Source organism: Pleuronectes platessa, chromosome 12 (genome assembly GCF_947347685.1).
Source record: "Pleuronectes platessa chromosome 12, fPlePla1.1, whole genome shotgun sequence".
NCBI classification, from domain to species: domain Eukaryota; kingdom Metazoa; phylum Chordata; class Actinopteri; order Pleuronectiformes; family Pleuronectidae; genus Pleuronectes; species Pleuronectes platessa.
In genome coordinates this window covers 13,701,114-13,723,401 of record NC_070637.1, presented here as the reverse complement: position 1 = coordinate 13,723,401, position 22,288 = coordinate 13,701,114, and the positions used below count along the sequence as shown (strand labels likewise).

Genomic DNA, 22,288 nt, shown 5'->3' with positions numbered 1-22,288 from the left:
CTGGAAATATAATGCTTCTGGCCACTGGCTATTTATATCAGAAGCACTATTTTATATTCTTGGTGAGTTTCAAGTTCAAAGGGAGTTAAGTAATGTGTAATTAGAGTAAAAGTTGACCCCATACCTGACACAAGTTCCTCCATTACGACAGGGAAGATGTTGGCAGACAGGCGGTTCGCAGTTCTGGATGTTTCTCCCTCTCACCGCCTCGCCCACCAGGTAAATCTCCTTTGTGTTGATCTGAAGTTCCCTGATGCAGCCGATGAATCTCCTTGCCCCTTTCACACTCCTGTCATGCAGCTCCCAGTGGGAAGAGACATCCCCGAGATATAAAGGTCCAAAGGTTCCCTGAAAAAAAAAAAAAAACACAAACGTAAAACAAAAAAAACACTAGGAAGACGGCGATCAGTGTTATCGTTTACTAAATCACACTGAATCCGCTTTCAGTGAAAGAAGGATAGCAGGGTGTGTGAGTATATTAACATTACTATTCCATTATCATACTGTATATTAAGATGAACAAGGAAGATTAACACTATCAGTTACTATTGCTCTCCAGCTTAACATGGTTTAAGCCTAACCCAGACATTTTTCCTCTGGATTCACATTATAATACCCATCCTGGTACAAAGAGAAAAGGGTGAAATATCTAAAAACTGCTGCAAGGTTTCTGTGATGTGAAAGGTAATTGGGTAGAATTAATATAGATAAATTCTGTGAACTTGCAGCTTATCCGACCATAACGGTCAATTTAACAAGTGAGGCATAATTGTGTGTGCGACCAAAGTAGAGCTGCGGAAAATAAAATAATGTAACAAGGTGACGGTGGGTTTCAAACCAAAACCACCCCAGGGATTTTCTGGATTTTCAGTTTGAAGCATAAATACTTAATCGCTTGTAGCCGTCCCTTTAGATATTGCAGTTTATCCTACATTGCAAATATTTGTCTGATTGCTCTCCAGAAATCACTTTATTCCAGGTGAAGACTTAAACCTACTTTAATCCATAATAATGTGGATGCTGTATGTAATGACATTGCGAACACATCAAATTACACTCAATCTCGACATTTTCCATTTCATACCAGACATTATGAAATCACATGGGAATTTATATGACTCCGACATCCTTCCAATGTAACATTCATCACGCCGGGGCTGGAGGAAAAGGTGTGAGACAGCTGCAGTGGAGGTGTTCGGTGGCGGGACAGCGAGGTGTCAGACCACATGATCATTTAAGATGTCGGAAGAATGCGATCTTGAAATGACATTACTGCATATTTGAGAGCCTATAAAAAGACACGGTTGACGGGAACACACGCATGTAGTGTCACCGCAAAGTTAAGAGCCCTAAAAGCACCTTAATCATACATGCAAAGCTGAAGCTTCAACATATGATAAGAAGCTGTGGCTGGAGACGTCTTTTCAATGAGCTGAACTGTATGTTATGTGATGGAGCCACCGGTGAGCCACTTGAGCTGCATGTTGACAATGGACTGACAGAGAACGACTGAATGATGGCTTCAAGTGCGTTTACCATGTTTACGAGAAGGATCCGTTTGAAAGAGCCACTCATGAAATATTCATGAGTTTCGTAAGTGAAGAGTTCACAAGAGCCATATGCTGTGTTTTCTTCCCTCAGTTGTTGCATGTCTGTATAATCTTCTCTTGTATCATTAGAGAAGATGAATTCATATTCAAACTCGGAGCCTGCCGGTCATTGTCCGACAATAAGTTAGCCTCTGCGGGCTACAGTTTATATTATGGTACACAGATTACAGTCCAACATGTTTATTTGATCAGTTATACTTTTTGCTGGTGTTTTAAGCCGTGACGACATTTTGTCTAATCTCTGTTTACGGCTATCTGCATATGAATGTACATAAATGAGAAAACCGATAGCTGATTTATTGTGGTCGATGTGTTCCGCCCCTTTCGCTCTCCACAGAGACATTGCTCCATCTAGAGACGGAATCCAAAAGGCTTCCAGCCCAAAAATATTAGATTCTGTGCGTTCACATGCAGAATCTGGGTACAGAGATATTTAACACATAAATTATATTTTAAACTTCTCTATTGGTAAAATTACCAAGAATAATACTGGTTTTGACTTGTTTTCGTGACCATGCAGTCAGTCGTTATATACAAGTACATGTGTCGCTGGTGTACGGCAGTGTGACAAAAACACAAGAATGGCAGTAAGTTGAGCGCATATTGTCGGGGAGGCCATCAATATCACACCCAGGGTTTAAGGAAAAAACTATTCCATCACTTCCCCTTTTGTCCGGATTAACGCCAAAATGTAATGGCTTCTTTGATGGCCCACATCACATCCTTCCTCTAAGTTTTGTGGATATCAGTTCAGTAATCTTTGCTTAATGCTGATGACAAATAAACCAAACAAACGGGAGAAAACACAACCTCATGGGAAAAGGTAAACAAAATTAATTCTGCCAGACGGGGGAAATGGCTGTATTATATAAACTTTCTGTGCAAAACTGTAGCAGTTTGAAACAAATGGAGGCTGAGGGTCGGGGGTACGGCTATCCACAACAGCTCGCCCAAAACACTTCAGTGGCACTGCACTTCCACCCACCAAGTTCGAGGGCGATTAGATGAGCGGTTGTCGAGAGAATCTGCGGACAGTGACACCGATTTCAGGATTTATTAGCGGGACTCGTCTCAGTGCTCAGTCCGTTCACTTGGTTGAAAATCACGCTTGTGCCTCAGAGGGCTTCACAAGCTGTTCTCGCTCCTTTTATTGCTCCATTCAAACATGTGTGAGCTTCTCCTACTGCATATTATCTTAATGAAATTAAGTCAAATCCCAACTGTTGCATGCCAGCTCCAATTTACTTAGATGTAACTGGCGCTGCACACTTCTTTAAACAGAAGCCCATTCATACATATCCTGGTTATTCATTTGTCTTACATAAAAGCTGGTAAAGCTGAGCCAGTGTGAGATATAAATATAGCAAGCAGGAAAAAAAATAGGAGAAACATCTTGGCATCTGAAATTAGAAGACCATAAATCATAGTGAAGGCGGGGGAAGCATGTTGAGCCTGTGGGAAGGTTGAGCCCCTTCTCTGCGTCTTTGATGGTGAAAAATAAAAATTATTAATTTATTAACAAATATAGGTGTTGTTAATCAAATTAATGAGCCAGAGTGAAAAGACCAGCCAGTGATTAACAAGTGAGAACTAGCTTAGTCCTACTTATATGCTTGCACAGTGTCAGCTCGGCAAACAAAGTAACAGGTGCATGGTTTTAATGGGAGCTCCTGTTCTTCATTCATGAAGCAACTGCTGTTATAGTTTAATAAAATGCTGTGCCGCACTGTGGCTTTAATAAGAAGTGATTAAACTACTCGTGATGCTGCAGTCACAAGTGTTATATTTGATTAAAGGCAATAATTAATACGGAAAATGGGAAAAATCTGCTTGGAGCTTTTAGGTCATATAAACCTACCAACACTATTTACAGTATCATTTGATGCATCTCTGATGTACTGGATATTCAGAACCAATATGAAAACATTATGTTTATTTCAACAGGATATTTCAGTTTCCTTTCATTAAAGGCAGTTGTTGCTGTGGCGGTTTTAAAAAGGGAAAAATAAGGTTTTAAACCAGAAGTTGTCAGATCAATGATCAAGATACTTGATGCCAACAAGGCCTTATTGTTGTTTGTTGGTACTAGTTGTGGTTAGATTGCTGGATCTAATTACTGATATATGCTGCTGTATAGATTTGGTGCAGATCCAGACTTTCTTTAGCCTTGTGAGATTTTTCAATATTGTCCTTGATTTCTCAGAAAATTATTCATTAAAATTGTGAAAAAAATAAAAATCATTGGACATAATAAATGAGTTTGTGCAGTTTGGTGAAGATCCAAGTAAAAACACAGATCTAGTGAAATGAAATGTGGTTTCATTAGGAGACTGTTGAAGCACTGGTGGAAGTATGAACTCTACTAAGTGCTTTTCTACTCATGGATTAGAAATGCTCACTGGAGATAATGGCTGTAGAAAGGGTTGATCTGACTGTGGGCAGGTCGGGTTACCTCTGACTTGGGATGAGACACGTACTCCTCCAGACGCTGAGCTGTGCCATTATCTGCAGCTATTTCAATCATACATGACCCTCCTTGTTTGCCAACAGGCAGATTGTATCTGTTGAGGGAGAACAGAGAGAGGCCGGGGTTAGCGTCGGTATCTGATAAACACAATAAATCCAGCAAAGCATGAAAAATATTCTGATGGAGAGACAGACAGAGCAGCCACAGTAATGGAGCCGCTAATGTGACCACAGAGACTTTAATATAACTGACTATGTATGACAACGTATACGCTGCACACTGTTTTTATGAGGAACTTTATGCATCGGTACATTTGGTCGGGAGCGATGGTGCGTTCGGTTCCAAAGCTGCGGCTCAAACCCAAGAGAGACAATGAGAAAAATAGAGAACGCCGTGCACAGCTGGATTTGAAATTATAAGACAGAGAAATAGGTTTCTGCTCAGTGCCGCCGTGACATATTCTTGAAGTTGTTGTGTTCCTCAGCAGAAACGTAGCTCACACGGCGCTGCCTGTACATCCGCAACAAAACTAAAGAGTGAGAAAACCAGTTTCATTTACATCAAGCTCAAACGCATTATGTGCATTGTTATTTCACATAACGACAATAATAATGAGGAAACAAGTGTGTCAAAAAAAAAACATGATGATGGTTATAAGTGCTCATTATGTCATCCAGGATTAATTAATGATAAAAACGAGGGCACAAACGGGATATACATTATCAGACCTAATGAGAAGGAAGACAATTTTATCATTTGACCCTCTACGCATCTCTGGGGAAATATACAATCGTACTAGTCATTAATGTTGCAGCCATAATGTTAAGTAGCTGGTCTACTTGTGTCATATTGCAGCTTTGGCAAAGTCAAGTGATTCCCTCTCTCCAATTCATCACCGGCTTCACGCTGGAATACGCACCGTAGAAAAGCCGTTTCTGTATAGGGCAGCACATTATGCAAAAGGTTGCACCACAAAACAAATATATATCCACACCGAGCACTTTTTATTCATTGTCTGCCTTTTAACACGTATCCCAGCTAATATGTTGCTAATCTGCAAATCAGATTGTGCAAAATTAATTCATCGGCTCTGTGTGATCGCACCTCTGTTGATGAGCAAAAGCCCTCGAATGTCTCTTTTAATGGCCAGATGGAAACAATCAGGGCAACTGCCCTCCTGCTAATTTGAAACAGCCTTCCAGGATGTCTCCCTGAGGCCATCACACACACGCACATACAACTTCAGGTAAGACTAATTACAGGTATGGAAAATCACCAGAGCTGTTGTGTACACACACGTGCACGCCAATAAATTAAGGCACATTTAAGAGTACAAACGTGAAATGCAACCCTAATGTCCAGGGAAGACATCAATCACCATCCTGCCCCCTTGTGTCTGGGAGGTCAGTCTCCTGATATTGGCAGAGCGTGATCAGCGAGCGATCTCAGAAAACGACATCACCCCTGTTGTATATTTTCAAGTTCCAATAATATAACAGGGTTCTAATGAAAAGACTGAGCTGATACAATATTGGAAATTATGTATTTATGCAGCAAAAAACAGACCAATGGCGGGTTATAAAGCATCACAATATTGCAACGGAACCTTGTTGCCAGAAGGCGCTGGAGGCACATTCTGGTGCTCGGTAGCGTCGCTTTTTATTTGCCTGGCTAATGCTGAGGAGACAGTCCCTCGGAGACATGGAGAGCATCCTCGCTATGCAAACAGGATGATGTTGCTTGATAAACTCTTGTGTGCATGTTGAATGCTCCACCAGGCTGATTTACATTGGTCTTGCTTTGAGGCAGAGATGATTATTTATAAAGATGTCTATTGGATGACTACTTTACTTGGTCTGGTAGTTAGACGGCACGGAATATGCCCGGCAGCCCCACACCACCACCACCACCACCTCACAGACATAAACACAAAACCACAAAGGAGTCTATTACACAAACATATGAGTGAATCAGATGATAAAAAGAGGCCGCGGTTTGCCTAACGCACAGATGAAGCGCCGCTGCAATTTCTTCCTGGGCTCCCTGTGCACCGTTCACCGCTCGGCCTCACCGCTAATTCCCCACTTGAGGCAAACAAACAAACATTTGAATATTTCATTTTCTCCAAACACACAAAAGGCACAATATGGCTGTGATCATTTTGACTTACTCACTCATCATTTATGCATTTCTTCATCTGGCTAATGCTCTAATCATACGTGATTTGTCATCTTTAACATCCCCATTTAGACTCTGTGTGTGTGTGAGAGAGAGAAAGACAAATTCAGTGGAGGTTCATTACTGCAACTTTCCCGTGGATCAACACTGATATATTACCTGCAATGTTAAGGGACCTTACAAATACTTTCAGCACCGGCACCTTTACACAAAGGTATTTGTTAAACCTGATGCTAGGTGTTTGTCTTTACAATCCTATGCAGGCTGGTCTTATCACATTTCGTAGGAAATGCCACTAAAAGTAATGCACTAAAATTCGTATGAATTCCACTAAATTGTGAGTCAGGAGGCTGGGGACACGTGACCTATGCGCTTCTCTCTCTTCGTGAAAACAAAAAACATGGCGGACATTCATCTAACCCTTGCCCTAATATGAAAAATACATATGAAGTCTGCACCACGGTGATTGAGCAGAGTGACAGCCGCAGGAATAAGCTGTTCCTGAACCTGCTGGTCTGGGAACGGAGGACCCTGTAGCGCCTCCCAGAGAGGAGGAGGACAAACAGTCTCAGACTGGGTTGTGAGAAATTGGGTTATTCATGAACAAAGATGTCTCTACCTTGGTCCAAAGTGAAACATGATTGTGTATAAAGCAAACAGACATATTTTAACCATATCTGGTCATTAAATACCACTTAAAACAGATTTGACAGATTTGATCCAGTTTGGACCTCAATGGGGTCTGAGAAAGAACACCTGAGAGGGCCTGTACTTGGAGCAGGATGAAATGTAAACTTTGTCGTAGAACAAAATTAAAGACATTATCATAAAGTTCTTAACCTCAGGAGTAACATTATGTCACTGGGAAAATTGTGGATGGCTCCTGCTCCTCAGGGATGACCTTTGAACCTTGCACCTGAGTCAGTTTTGATGGCTTACAGCAGTGATTTTCAACCTTTTTTGAGCCGCGGCACATTTTTTACATTTACAAAATCCTGGGGCACACCACCAACCAAAATGACACAAAATTACACTCTATGGCCTAACACAGTACATATAATACATATAATTAGTAATATAGTTTCTAAATGTATTAAAAAGCACTATTTTAAATTATTTCAGCCCTTTATTACTCTTACCTTTTAATGAGGTATTGAATCAGATTTATGAAACAATCTTTGATTTAACTAAACTTTATTTAACGGAGACATATTATACCCATTTTATCACAGTTGATATGGTTCCTTGGGGTCTTAATGAAATGTCTGTAACATATTTTGGTCAAAATACCACAAGGATCATTTAAAACAGGACCTTTTAACCCTGTCTAAAACAGATTGACCTGTTTTGAGTGCCAATAGTTACTCCCGCCGTTCACGCGCGCTTCATTGAATTTCTTCACTTTGACATTCAGAGCACTGGGCAGAAACCACATCGCGTCAACACCCACCGTGGGCCTTCGCGATGCTTTGTTTTAATTAAACAGTCGGATTCCCCTGGTCCGCACCAGAGTCAGCTGCTAGGCGCCAGCCGAGGCGCACCGCCGGAAGGGGCCCCCCCGCGCGAACGGAGGGTTCCCCCAGCGGGCGCCGTAGCTGAGGTGATCCGCGAGAAGGGCCCGACACGCGTCCAGAGTCGCTGCCGCCGACCGCCGTACCTCCTCCCCTCCAACGGCCCGCCTTCCGCACCGCCGACGGACACCGCCCCACGGTCCAAGAGAAAGAAAGCCCCCGTACCACTGACGCCGTGAGGCACCGCGGAATAGGACCTCCCCCCCCAAAAAAACGTCGAGACGTGCCGCACGCCGGGTCTCCGGAGGCGTGGAGAGGAGGGCGACTGCTCCCCCAGCCGCTGAGCGTGCCCAGCGGTTTAACCACAAATACCAATGATATCAGTGAAAGTCAAGTTTATTACCGATGTGCAGATGTCGGAAAACATCTTCGGTGCAACACTAGATACTAGATAATTTCCCACGGCACACCTGACGATCTCTCACGGCACACTAGTGTGCCGCGGCACACTGGTTGAAAATCACTGGCTTACAGGATGGAAACTAAATATGCAACAGACATGGTATGAACTGTTTTGGAATTGTCTTGAACGCCACTACCATAGCCCAATGCAAAACTATGGGGGGTGCCATTAAGTAGGGTCAAAACCTTGAAAAAACTAAATTTGTCAGTTTTATTAGTAAGATAAACTAAATCTTACTAAACAGGTGTTTTTCTCACACCAAAAAAACATAGAGAAGCATGCAAGGTTCATGGTCGCAATCTCACATAATAGTGAAAACTCATTAGAACTACAAAAGATGAGAACACACACACACACGTACAGAAACGCCATTCAATTTGTAGTTCTCTGTATGGTTCGATTGAGATTATGGTTGTGAAAATAGGGTTTAGAAAACATATTAGCGGGTTGTTTTTTTTAACCATGAATGAAAATATTGAAACTGAAACACACATATCTCGACATAGATATCATCAAAACACACCAGGAATACAGCAATCTCCGCCATCTTGCTTTATCAGAGCGCTGCGGAGGTCCGAAAATGTAGCGCTAAATTTTTTTATGATTCTTTACTAAAATTTGGACATAACTTTTAGTACGATATCTTACGAACCGTTTCATGAGACCACGTAGTACCATTTGAACTCCATCACAGTCCCCTGCAGAAAATTAATAATGAGGGAGGATCATGATTTAAATATTACTATTGCATAAAACATCTGAAAGTATTGGCAACAGATGGCAGTAAAACATCAGGCACTGCACGGGTGCCCTTTCAACAGTCTCCAGCGGCTGATGGGCAAGTTGTCCCTCTTTTTATGGCTTTTTAATTCCAATCATATTTCAGTTTCATACAAAAAGCAAATGATAATGTGGAGCGCGGCTGCAGTGACGGGTTTATCATTTTCAAGTCATCCGGTGATTCAGTGTCAAGAATCTATTAGTCCTGCCGCTGGAGAACACGCTCGGCAGAGGCTCACGTCCACGGGCAGATTAAATGTAAATGGGTCACACATGTTACATATGAAGGAGCCTGTGTGAAATTCGTTTTAGCACAACAGGCTGTGAAGTTAAACACAATCTGTGACCCAGGAGAGAGAGAGAACAAACAATAATTTACGATCCTGAATCACACATCGTCCTGAGCACCCATCCCACCAGACGTCAGGAGTCAGGACGGATCTGTCTGTTGTTTTTTCCCTTTAACGCAACAAGCCCCATATCACACCAGGATCTACTCCTACAGTGACAGTAATGCTCTGGCTCTGGTGCAGCGACTCTCACTCGCAGGGAGCACTGCAGCACTCGCCGCATAATTTGTGCTGTGACTGGCAAGGCTCAATTAATTTGGGTAGCTTGTGTCCTATCATTATATCTGCACCAACACAATTAGACAGCACCCAGCAAGCCTCTTGGCATTGTGGGGGTTCACAAAAGAAATTCAAAGTGAGCAGGCAGGGGCGGCGGGTTGCTTCATCAATGAATCTTTTATGGCAGCGCTTGTCAATGCCACGCTGAATGCACAGTCACTGATAAACATATGTGGCCTCAGATTGGGCATTGTGCTGAGAGGACGTGGCTGCAAAAACAGAACCATCAATATTGAGACCTCACATTTCACCCTGCTGCACATGTGGCACGGCTCTCCCCCCAAATAAATGTCGTTTCCACATTAATCTTGCCGCAATTAAAACCCAGTGGGAAAGTGCTAATGATGGGTTCTGTCCACTGTAGTTCGGAATAACTAATCAATGAGTGTTTGCTAATTACCTCTCCAAATTGCACAGGGATTACTTTACCCATTGCTCAGTTGAGCACAAATTACATTTGTGATCATTTTACTTTTAAGCTACCTATTTACATATACATACAGGTACAAATATACATGTGTGTACTAAAATGCACATTACTACGTGCAGACTTCCATCTTCGTAAGCAATCATATTGTTGACGGAGGTGCACAGCTGTTTCTTAACCCGACAAAACTAGAGCTCGAGCTTCTCATCTTCGTGATGTTGATTCAAATCCCTCAAACCAATTTGCCATTATTTTGAAATTCTCCTCCTCTCACAGCCCTCGTCTGTTTTCTTCCTTTTACAGCAGCTGTTGCTAGGCAACATTTCACACCCACCCATGTGTATGTTTTTACATCAAACAATATTCAGCGGTCATAGCATACGAGTATTACATTTTGTGTTTTGTAAGCATCATGAAATAACTTACGATCCCACAGGCAGGAGTTAGCTCAATAAATATTCACTAACATGTACACCATGTGTTTTATTATATTAGTATGAAAATAGACTGCATGGGCTGCAAACTCTCAGCAGAAAGACACACCGTTACACACTGTTTAAGGAAATGGATGTTTATCAGACAGAAAGGGTCTAACAACGTCATGACTGAAAGGAAATGCAGTTTTTTTCTAACCTGCTCTATAAGGAATAAAAGTCAGAACATCGGCTTCATCCATCATCCATTAGTCATGGCTTGCTTGATTGTTCCCTGGCTCACCCGGTCCATATGCTGAAGTGTCTTTGGGCAAACGATGAAGACCAAAGTTGCCACTAATGGGACGTTAAATGCAGAGGCACCAAAGATCATTTCACTTTTGCAGACGGGTTCGAAACAGTGCGTATCAAATTGCGCTTCCATGTGATTGATGATGTCCAAAGCGCTGCACGACCCTCAAATACTGGGAAAGGGTTTGACCGATTCCGTTTGGTTGTCATCCCAACAGCTACAAGACCAGAACCAGTCAAGTATTTCATATGGAGGCAAGAGATTGGCCTACAACCACAAAATATGTTACATAAGCACATTTAGCCTAAACCCTTGTAACCAAAACAAATAAAAACTACAAGCGACCAAACAATGAGCTACTTACCAATAACAGGAGTGTGTATCTACATGAGCCAGTGGAGAGACATAGCGTCATGTAAATTGCAAAAACTTTAATAAGTGAAATGAACGCACCACAATCTTATGTAGAGTGTTTGGTGCACATATTATATTCAAAATGAAAACTCAAAAGCATCGTGTGCATTCTCTCTGCACATTAATGCCTGATATATTTTCTGCAAACATCCAGGTGTGTGTGTGTGTGTGTGTGTGTGTGTGTGTGTGTGTGTATGAAGCTTTGGATCTTTTTTTCAACACAAAAAGGAAAAAGCTTTCAAAGCTTCAAACGGCTTTGTGCACTCGTCCCTACGAATGTATAGAGACAAGACATTCTGTTGCTTTGTGCCAAAACGTCTACGAAAGGAACTCGATATAAATCCAATTGGAAATCATTGGTGGGTCAAGTGTCTTTGGTCGGAGTGACGGCATTTTTTTGAATAAAGCGAGAACGCAAATCAAGTCAGAATTACACAGAGCGTGCGACAGCCCTCCATCCCGTTATCCAACAAGCAAACAGACGAGCTATTCTGGGTGATCCACTTTCGTTGATTGAGCATTACATTGACATTTTCACAGCGCCCGACAAATGCAGGTGAGAAAACTGTGGGGAAATTGCAAGTGCGATGGCCAAACATTCATGCACGGCAGAGTGAAACTGAATATCTTGTGCATATCAAACCGATAATAATACGCCTATAAAAAGCCTCGACATGAAAACCCACAAGGTGTTCGACACAAAAACATCTGTCTCAAAAAAATGAATATTTCCAGTAAGTCAGAATCATATAGACTTGAGACACTACTCCCATTCCTTTGACTGACGAGAAAAAAAAAACAGCCTCGGAAAAAGTGGCATAAATTTGAATAATCACATCAGCCAGGGACTGCGGGTTCACCGGTGACAAGGAGGGAAATGCGATGCCGCAGAATGCCTCGTGTCATCCTTGTTGATCTTTGACTGTGTGTGTGTGTGAATGAAAATTACTCCAGCAGTGAATCCTGGGTGCACAACGGGATTCAGCCAATAATGCGCACAGCCTCACAAATGACCCGGGGAGCATTTGAAGTCTGCCACTCTCAAACTTTCATCGTAGCGGTATTGCCCCCAGAACATTCCCCCAAAGGAGAAAGTTTTCCGACATCAAAAACCGAGTCAACAACAAGCAGGCCCTGGACCCAAATGCAGAATTATACAGGTGCCCTCCCTGCACACCCCCCTCTGTGAAATTATACGGCAGAACGAGTCATTTCAGAACTGGCCTTTTGTTTCTCCAACTTTAGTCTTTTGTATGTCTGAGTGCTATAAAAGCATCATGCGTTTCATTTCAGAAACATGCAATTAACTTTTAAATGAAGCGGAAAATGTACTTTAAAGTTGTTGCATGATGGTGATTTCATAACTGCCCCGCCTCGACAGTCAATCAGCTTGTCTTTCAGTGAAAAACACATGATGCTCCATGACATCATTACATTCAAACACATCTGCATAACTACTGACACTGAGCCTGAGTTCACGTTATCGGACTTTTTATGTAGTAGCGTGGATGGCAGGAGTGAATGTAGTAGCAGTGATGTGTTCTTCAACTTAACCGTAGGGTTGTGGATGTAGCCTTAACGTTACTCCGATGACATCATCAGGATTATTAATTCAATAATGTTAAATCTCTGGGGGGAAAAAAATTGTGAAATCTCTCATATGCAGCAGGAGATTTTCCAGGTCAGACGCATTCACAGCATTGGGGGGGATGTGAGTGGTGACATAATGTACACATTCTGTGGCGGAGACGACACGTTTTCCTGTGCGACACTCTAGCGTTGACCCTGATTGACACAAGCTCTCAAATCTTTTCATCTTTCGAGGTTGAATTCATTGTCGGCGTGTGTATTCTTCCAGTTTCACACCCGCTTGCTCGCTGTGAATATTTCTTCATTTCTTTTTTCATATTCATTCTCACATGGGTTCATTCGGTATTTTCCGGGCATTTTACTTGAGGGCTGTCAGGAGGACAGATGTTTCGGGAAAATATGTGGAAACTGACTCAGACATTTGCATTCTCACATAAAACCCCTCAGGAAAATCTCAGGAAAATGTCTAGACTTTAATTCATGTCTGAAAGTAACTTAAATACGATCTAATGTTCTTTCCTCATCGCAGACCTGTGGTTTGCATCACACAGACTGCAATCTGACAGCAGATCAGATGCCAACTCTTTCATGCTCATTCTAAAGAAAAGGTCTGTCCTGTGTGTTTCATGTTTCTGTCAGCCTGTTCTGATTGATCCGATCGTTTCGGTGCAATCGTGCTCTACAGAAAGCCTTTCTGCAGCAGGACAATGTGATCCACTCAATTATGTTTACCATCAGAACAGGCGGCTAAATTCTTGATTGAATATTCACGGTGTTTTTCATCCCTTTGTTGGGCATGATTAGCATGATGGAGCGGTTGTAAGACGCAGAGAACAAAGGTCCTCGGTGGCTGCGAATACGGGCGGGTCACTAAAATCAAACTTTCACTGGGTGTTAATGCCGAAGTTTGAATTTATTGAGATTTATCACCGACATTCTGTTCCCACTGTGGGGAATAGAGCTTCAGCATTTGAGAAGCGACAACAGCTGTGTTCCCACCCACTGCAGGGCTTTTAATGTCATTTAAATAAACGCTCCACGTTGTTTGGTGCTCGTCCTCATAACTACTCGTTGCAGCAATTATGTCATTATCCCAACCACGGCACATAAAGGCCCAGCATGGATACCCATCAAGGAAGTGAAGTGCCGCGTTTTCTCACAGTGTGGTACTGTAAGTTAGAACGGAGGTGTCACATCATCCTCTCCCTGTCAACAATGCTGCATCAGTGAAAAGATGGCAGCCCGGCTACGTGTTCTACATGAGTGAGTCAAAGCGGTGCAACTGTATTTGTATGAGAGCAAATAACAGAGCTGACGTGCTGTGCGTCAGCAGAACAGAGCTCCACTGTTGACAATAAGATTGGTGGGTTTGAAAATAAGAGCGTGTGAGCACCAAAGTCTGGAGTCTGTGTTACAGTGACATCAGGCAATTTGGATTCTATCCCGTTTGGTCACTGAAGCTTGGATTATTTACAGTTAAATACAAGCGCTGCCCCGCAGCGTGCAGATGCTGACAACAGCAAGTTGCAGCAGCTATATCCAGCGCTGCCAACTCTCATCCGGGGAAAGTAGGTATTCACCGCTCAGACGTGACTAGATGATGTCATGCGCTCATTTGCATGTGAATAAAATTGCTGAAGCGATCAAGAATAAATAGAGGCAGGACCTGGCTCACTCTGCCCCACGGTGTGAGCCTGTGCATGCACAGAGGAGACAGGGGATCAGCTGTGCAAGGGGAAGCACTGGCTCACACCTATTTGGATGAGACAAGGAAGTAGCGAAAATGGAAATGTGTGTGGATCAGGTTCAAGATTCGGCACCGAATCTTTTGCCAAATGCTTCGGAGTGGAATGTGTTCCTCGGATAATCCGAAAGAGGAGCTGCGATCGTCGCTCGTGGCTTTTCGGGAACAATTTGATCCGGGGAGGAGTCTTAAAAATTAAATAGCTAAATCAAGTGACAAGCATGGCAAGTTGGCGGGAGTAATTGCTTTTAATTATTACATTGTTATCTAACAAAGCTACTATCATCTGACTCCAGCTTAGTCACTGCTGTGCAGTTCATGAGCTGTTTACTTTGTTCCTCGGGCTCAACAGAAACGCTTTTACTTACTCGCTTATTTCTTTTATGTGTTGTATTATGTGGCACTGGATTTTTATTAAACCTTCTTCACCTTCTGTCCAAATTAGCGAGTTAGGCTTTTTTATCTGCTTGTTTTTGCAATACTGATTTCATTATCAACCACAGGAGGCTGAGATTCATCATAAAAATCATTCATATTTTCTTTCTGGTAATTTTGTATTTCTCCACGCCCCCTACACACAAGATACTTATATTGTGTGTTAGCGACTTAACATGTGATGGATGAATGGGTCAAGCAAAGGTCTATAAACAAAGAGAAGAGAGCACATTTCTCCAGTATTAGCATCGCTACACTGGCTTCCAGTTAAATCTAGAATAGAATTTAAAATTCTTCTCCTCACCTTCAAGGCCCTTAATAATATGGCACCTTTTTACTTTAAAGAGCTGTTAGTACCTTATAAACCCACTAGAGCACTCCACTCCCAGAATTCAAGCCTACTTGTCGTCCCTAAAGTCTCTAAAAGTAGAGTAGGAGCCAGAGCTTTCAGCCATCAAGCCCCTCGGCTGTGGAATCATCTACCACTTTCAGTTCGGGAGGCAGATACCATCTTTTCATTTAAGAGTAGGCTCAAAACCTTCCTTTTTGATAAAGCTTATAGTTAGAGCTAATTAGTGCGGAAGAACGTAACTTTTTCTATTTTATGACACATGACACAAGGAGCTTCTCTTTCCAGCTTCTCCTTCCTCTTCTCCATCCCTATCCCCCTTCCCCTTTTCCCGGAATCCCTTTGCTTTATCACCCGCAGATCCAGGGCCTCTGTGGCCGCACCATGGATTGCGATTTGTGGATCGTGCACCGGGGGTCGCGGTGTTGGATCCAGTGTGGCGGATTCTGAGTTATGTGGGCTGATCGTGGTGCTGGTGGCGGACCCTGTGTCGCGTTGGCATTGGGCACGGGCGGTGGACCAGGACCGCAGTGGTGGCTCGTGATGGGTCCTGGTGGGCGGCGGTGGACGGTGACTGAGGACTGGAGTGGCGTCTGGTCTGGATGGTGGATCGTGGTCTGGATGGTTGCTGACCATGGACTGTGATTGCAGCGGGACTGCTTGGCATGTCATGTTGGGGTTATCCTTCGGGATGTCTACCCTCATCAAATGCTGCTAGAGACTAAAGACTATAATCTTGATGATGTTTTCCTGCACGTGGCATCTATTGCACTTCTGTCCGTCCTGGGAGAGGGATCCCTCACATGTGGCTCTCTCTGAGGTTTCTACATATTTTTACCCTGTTAAAAGGGTTTTTAGGAGTTTTTCCTTACTCTTGCTGAGGGTTAAGGACAGAGGATGTCACACCCTGTTAAAGCCCTATGAGATGAATTGTAATTTGTGAATACGGGCTATACAAATAAAATTTGATTGATTGATTGATTGATAAACCTGGGAGGCCCGGATCCGAGGCTTATTGATTTTAATAGGATTATTTTAACTTTTATTTGAAATCTTTTAGTCGGAAAGCCTCGAAGGAAAACTTCTGCCATGTTGTCATGCACACCCCAAATGGCAAGAAAGCTGTAGCAACTGAAGGGACAGTGAACTCTTTGTGGATAATTTGCATGTCCACCCCACTGATTTGGTTGCCCAACAGCACTTCTATTCATTTTAAATTGGCAAAATTAAATCTTCTTTTTCTGTTTTGTTGTGTTCTGTTATCATTACATGTGCTGGACTTCGTTTCTCTGCAAACCAAGTGGCCCACTAACCTGTTTTCTCAAGCGGAAAAAACATTTAGAAAAAATATACTGGCAAGAAGAAGAACTAGAGCTTGCCTCTCATGGCTTCCATAGATCATTGTAAAGCATAAACATACATATATTTTTTTCATTGAGTTTTTTTCTTAAGTTATCAGCCTTTAACAATAAATGGACCCATCATTATAAACTCACCACTTACAGACTTCAGACTTGCAGGAGAAATATTACACAACAGTAAATATTACTGTCTGTACATTTTTTACAGGGTTGAATATACATTTTTTAATGGTTCTTAGCTATACAAAATGACAATTGAATAAAATTGCACTGCGCGATACGCTGACAGATCACTCAGCTAAGATTACTCTGCAAGGCCTCCTCATGAGTACAAGAACCCTTATCTTGAAATTAACCTCACTGCTGAACTATATCAGATTCATTTCTCCAACACAGAGGAAAACACTCTGTAGTGTTGAGTAAAAAAAAAAGGTGTATCAACAGGTAGACAGTATATAAGCTGTAATATTAACTGTGGAGTAAACTATCGAGGTTTTTGCTTTTCATAATATATCTGCTTACTTATGCAAACCTAAAGAAGACAGGAGGTAATTCACGTTATTCTTGCATGACAATGTAAGTTCTACCATTCAAACTCAAATACATACAATGAGATACAAGCAACAATTTGTATCTCATTTTCTGAGATGATGATTTATTGAAGTACGTCCCAGACAAAGTGAATACATGATTGCAGTGAGTGTGTGTGTGTCTGAAGGAGACAGCTGGCTGTTAGAACTCACCAGGACAAAACCCGAGACTGCGCCAGTTCTCTTTGTCTGTGTGACTTTTTAAAGCATGTCGGGCACTGCACAGTTGCTGAGGTGCACAGAGATCCATCCAGGGTATTACAGTTCAGATCTGTCTGATGGTGTGTGCTCTTAGTGTAAGGCTGTATTACCATGGCACCAGCTCTCTGATCAGCACTGATGTGGGCTGATACTGGAGAGGAAGCTTTCACAGGGTTTTACCACAGAGGCTGTGACATGTGACCTTGTGGAAAAATCCCATTGAACAAAAGAAAAGAAGGGAACACGGCTCACTGCAAGATCTAAAGCCTTGAGATAAGATAGTAATATTTGCTTTTATAATGGATGTTTTTATATTATGTCCATTTTGGGAAACAACGTATCATACAATTTAAAACAATATAATTACATCTAATGATTAATAATTGTGCCATTTCATTATTAGATTGATGAAATCAAAGTGGTGATACTGGTGCATTTGTTTGTTTTCTTTGAATAACGTGAATTATGAAAATATATTTGACCATAATTTACAATTATGTTTTTCATGATTGAATATTGTCATGATGGAGGGATCACCTCTACCATTATTGGCTTGATTACACTTTTAAAAGGACAATGCACATTAATGCATACTAGAGTCCAACATGTACATGGGCTAGATTTAGCCATACAGGCAGCTGCAGTCGCTGGCAGGTTGATGTTAAAATTAAAATAAAGAATAAATAGACATGTGTAATACACAGAGATCCATGCACTAACACAAACAAAGGCACAAAGCTATAGGTAGGAACAATAACACAAATGCCCAGTTAAAACAATATAAAGACAGTAGAATATCTCATGTAATGCTCATTACAACAATTATAGTGAATTTGGCAATAGAGTATTGGGGACTAAAGACGAAAGGAAGATGATGCATATCTTACCGGATTGTGATTGGCACCCATCTGTTATTGTGGATGTTCTGCACTGCGGCGACATTCAGAATGTGACCGCCACCACACCCGAGTTCAGCGACAGGGGTTCCATCTTGAAGGAACACGTGAAGGAACTGATCCCCGAAGTTCTGCTCCTGAGCTGGGATTGGAAAAAAAGATGGTTAGTGGCTCTCTCTTTTGTATGATTAAATTCAATAAACCATGCAGGCTGATATATTTATGACATTATTGTGTGTGAGGTTTTTTACAATGACCTCAAAATATTTCTACAAAAGAATGATGGAGACTTTATGGAGATTATATTAGCATTTTAAAGGCAAATCCATCTTTAAATGAAACAAACAGAGATGTTGCTGTGCATTGTACCAACAAGAGTGAGAACACGTCCAGCAAATACAACCTGATAAATGCCAAGGTCGTACTTGCTGTGATAAGTGGTAAATGTGCCAAAGAACAAAAACACGATGAAAAGCATTAATTGATAAACAAACTAAATAAAGAGTAACCTTTGAAAATGTGAACTTTGACAAAATGTTTTGATGAAACATTTTCAACAGAAAACAAAACAAAAACAATCCTGTGGAACCTACATCTGTGGAATTGCACGCTGTAGCTTATGATTAGTTCCCTCCACTGTTTAGCTGGTGATTAAGCTGCTTGACTTGTTGCACTATTATTCATTAAAAACCACTTGGTAAAGTTATGTGTGCAGCAGTTGTGTTATCTGCCGTCACCTGCTGTAATGCCACACAGCAGGAACAACTGTGCAAGATTTTATTAGAGAGTTTGGAAATGCTAACTGGATTAACTGAGGTGAGTCAGACTGTACGACTGAGGAGGAAAGTGACATGGACACCTTGCGAGAGACATCTGTTACCATGGTAACCCTATGCCACCATATTTGCCAACAGTTGTAGCTAAGGGGACATGATTTAAAAATTGATGATTAAAATGAGATTTAATTAGGTTCTTTAAGACGCCCTCCGTGGTCTCTAAATTTGCAGATAATCCAGCAGCAATATACTGCTGGAGACGATGTGGAATGGTTGGCGACCACTCACACATATTTTGGGATTGCCAAATGTTGCTTCCTTTTTGGAAGAGGATAAAGAGCGAGATAAATAAAGTTCTGGGAATTAATATATACTATTCACCCCAAGTCGGTTTCTTTTCGATCTAGCTCCTGAAGGCATGTACACAAGAGACCAAGAGCACTTGTTGCATATACTCTTGATGACTGCTAGGAAAATGGTGACAATAAAATGGTTGAATCCACAGCCACCTACAGTGGCACAGTGGAAACAGAAGCTGAGGGAGGTGTATGCAATGGAGGCTCTAACGGCTCAATTGCAATTAAAGTCTGATGTTTTTGTGAGGAGATGGCTACCTATTGCAGGATACCTCTCTAATTGAGGGGAATCCTGTGGTACGATGGAATGTCTTAACTGTCCTTTTATTTATTTATTATTTTTCACCAATCAGTCTGTCATGTATGATCTGTGATGTTGTCAAGGAATGTTTGTGTTTCTCTTCAATAAAAACAAAGTTTAAAAAAAAAAAAAAAGAGATTTAATTGAATAAACTAGATTAAAATGTGACTCAAATCTAATAAAAAAAAAAGACAAATCTAATATGTATTTTACTTGGAGATTAAAGACGAAAAACTAAATGAGAGTCTGTGAAAATCAATAATCAACCGACGACAATTTGCAGGGATGTTTCCAGCCTGCCAACAGATGTCAATGCAAAGCCAGTGTGCTTCTCTTTTGAATTTTGAAAGGACCTCGGGTCACCTCGCTGTGCTCCACATAACACGCTATTAAACACACAGAGCACAAAGAGCAAGGTCACCGAGTGGTGCTGCAGGTCCAATCACAACTCGGGTTCCCTTTGAGACACTGTTCTGCCTCCGGGAAAGTACATGATTTTCCTTCTTAAACATGAGCAGTTACAAACAGTAGACAGGAATGGTGGCGGAGCCCTAAATCTTACTTCCACCTTCACAGTATAAAATTCAGTGCATTGACCTCAGCCCGACAATTAAAGGAGACATTATGTGAGACATATTCTGGTTCATTATTATAATTTGAGTCATTAATTGAAAAGCTTTACATGCCCAAATGTTAGGAAATTCCTAATAATGTCCATCGCTGCAGCTCCTCTTTTCAGCCTCTGTCTGAAACTCCAGTAACATAAAGGCTGATAAAGCCCCGTCTGCTCTGATTGGTGCGCTGGCCCACTCTGGTTTGATTTGCCAACAGCTTTGTGCACATGTAGGAAATGTTGGCCTCTGCTCTCGCTTTAACTGTCTTTGTAAGGGGTCATGCCAGACTAGCCTCTAGACGTGCATTATGCAAATGTGGATCACAGGGCACCCTGTAGCTCACCTGGTAGCGTGGGCACCCCTGCAGAACGATGGTGGATGGTTGAGAAAGTTAAGCCTAAAGCCCTTTACTGGATGTCTCCCTGCTCTCTTTCACCATTTCACACTAACTGTACAAATAATAAAGGCGTAATCCCCCAACAATATCTTAGGAGCTGTGTTTTCTGTGGAGGAGTTATAACATATTAGGGCTGCTCGACTAATCGAAATTTAATCGTGATTACGATTATGGGGTCAAACGATCTCCAAACTACTATAATCGAGTTGAAACGATTATTTGGCATTTTTTCGAAAGAGAGGCGCAATTCAGTCCTTCCCCCAAAGCATTCAGCGGACCAGCTGACTGGCTCTCACTCTCAAGCAGCAGTAAAGTGAAGGAGGCGAATTGTGTGTGTGGTGATCGGAAGTGGAAAAACAGCGCGAGTGGAAAAGCAGGGAGGGCAGCAGCAGACCATGTAGCTGCCGCGCCGCGCCCTGCTATTCTCAAGCGCGCTCCCGCCTGGCTGTTCAGACCGGTCAGACCGGACCCGCATTTCTTCGCGCCGGTCAGTCGGTCAGAGAGTGTTAGGGTTGCCATCATTAAGGGTTTGAATAACCGGGCACCGATAGCCTGGTTTCACGGAGGAATAAGACACGCAGCCGTCATCGGTGTTTACCGGAACCGGAAGTGATTAAAAAAATAAAGCATAGACTTCAGAATAAGGGCACATATTAATAATCGTTTAAATAATCGTGATTTTTATATTTTCCAAAAATAATCGCGATTATGATTTTTTCCATAATCGAGCAGCCCTATTACATATGCCACTTCCAATCCTGGCATATGCAATGTGCACATCATATAAGAATGGGGGGTTTCTGCAGGGGCTAGCACAGAGTCTCCTGCAAGCGAAACAGTGTATTTTAAGGAGCAACAGACAGCGGCAGCATTAATCCTCCCACACAGGCTACTGGGGTCTTCAGGAGGGAGGTGGAGAGAGAGAGAGAGAGAGAGAGAGAGAGAGAGAGAGAGAGAGAGCACATCAGTCCCACACCGCTGTCGAAGACGACATGAGCAGAGGGCCGACAACATAAGAATGCAGCTCTTTGAGGAAGAAAGAGATGTGTGTGTGTGTGTGGGGGGGGGGGGGCTACCAGGCTTTTGCCATTGTCAGGGAAGACATGGTTGAAGGGCAGAGGACACAGGAGTGGTGCACTGTTAAGAGAGGCCTTAAATGTTTCTGTTTTCAACATGGCACATTTCAACTGAATTAAAGACAGTGAGAGGGGCGGGGGCATAAAGCAACATAAACAGAGCCAACCTCTTGGATCCCACTATGACATTGATAATTGAGCCAGGACAGTTGGGGACTCACTGGGTGAGGACAGAGGTGTCTCTGACCGTCTTGTGTCGTCCAGAGGCTTAGCATGTGGGCCATCTCCTCTGAAGTGCAGGCATGGGAGCAGGATTGGGACACCAGAAGAGACTGGTGCAAAAAGCCTCAGTTTGCTGTTTCGAGGCTGCAGTGCAACTGATATGAAAGCTCTGAAC

The 22,288-nt window shown here is 42.3% G+C and overlaps 1 protein-coding gene across 1 annotated transcript in view; it reads right to left on the bottom strand.

Moving 5' to 3' along the window:
* The window catches only part of eys (eyes shut homolog), a 159,696-nt gene that overhangs the window by 22,189 nt on the left and 115,219 nt on the right, over positions 1-22,288 (bottom strand). The window contains exons 39-41 of the mRNA XM_053436051.1: positions 18,363-18,513; positions 4,063-4,171; positions 125-348 (exon numbers count right to left, since the gene is read on the bottom strand). Of these exons, the coding sequence (XP_053292026.1) occupies positions 125-348; positions 4,063-4,171; positions 18,363-18,513 (484 nt within the window). The remainder of the gene's footprint in view (positions 1-124; positions 349-4,062; positions 4,172-18,362; positions 18,514-22,288) is intronic.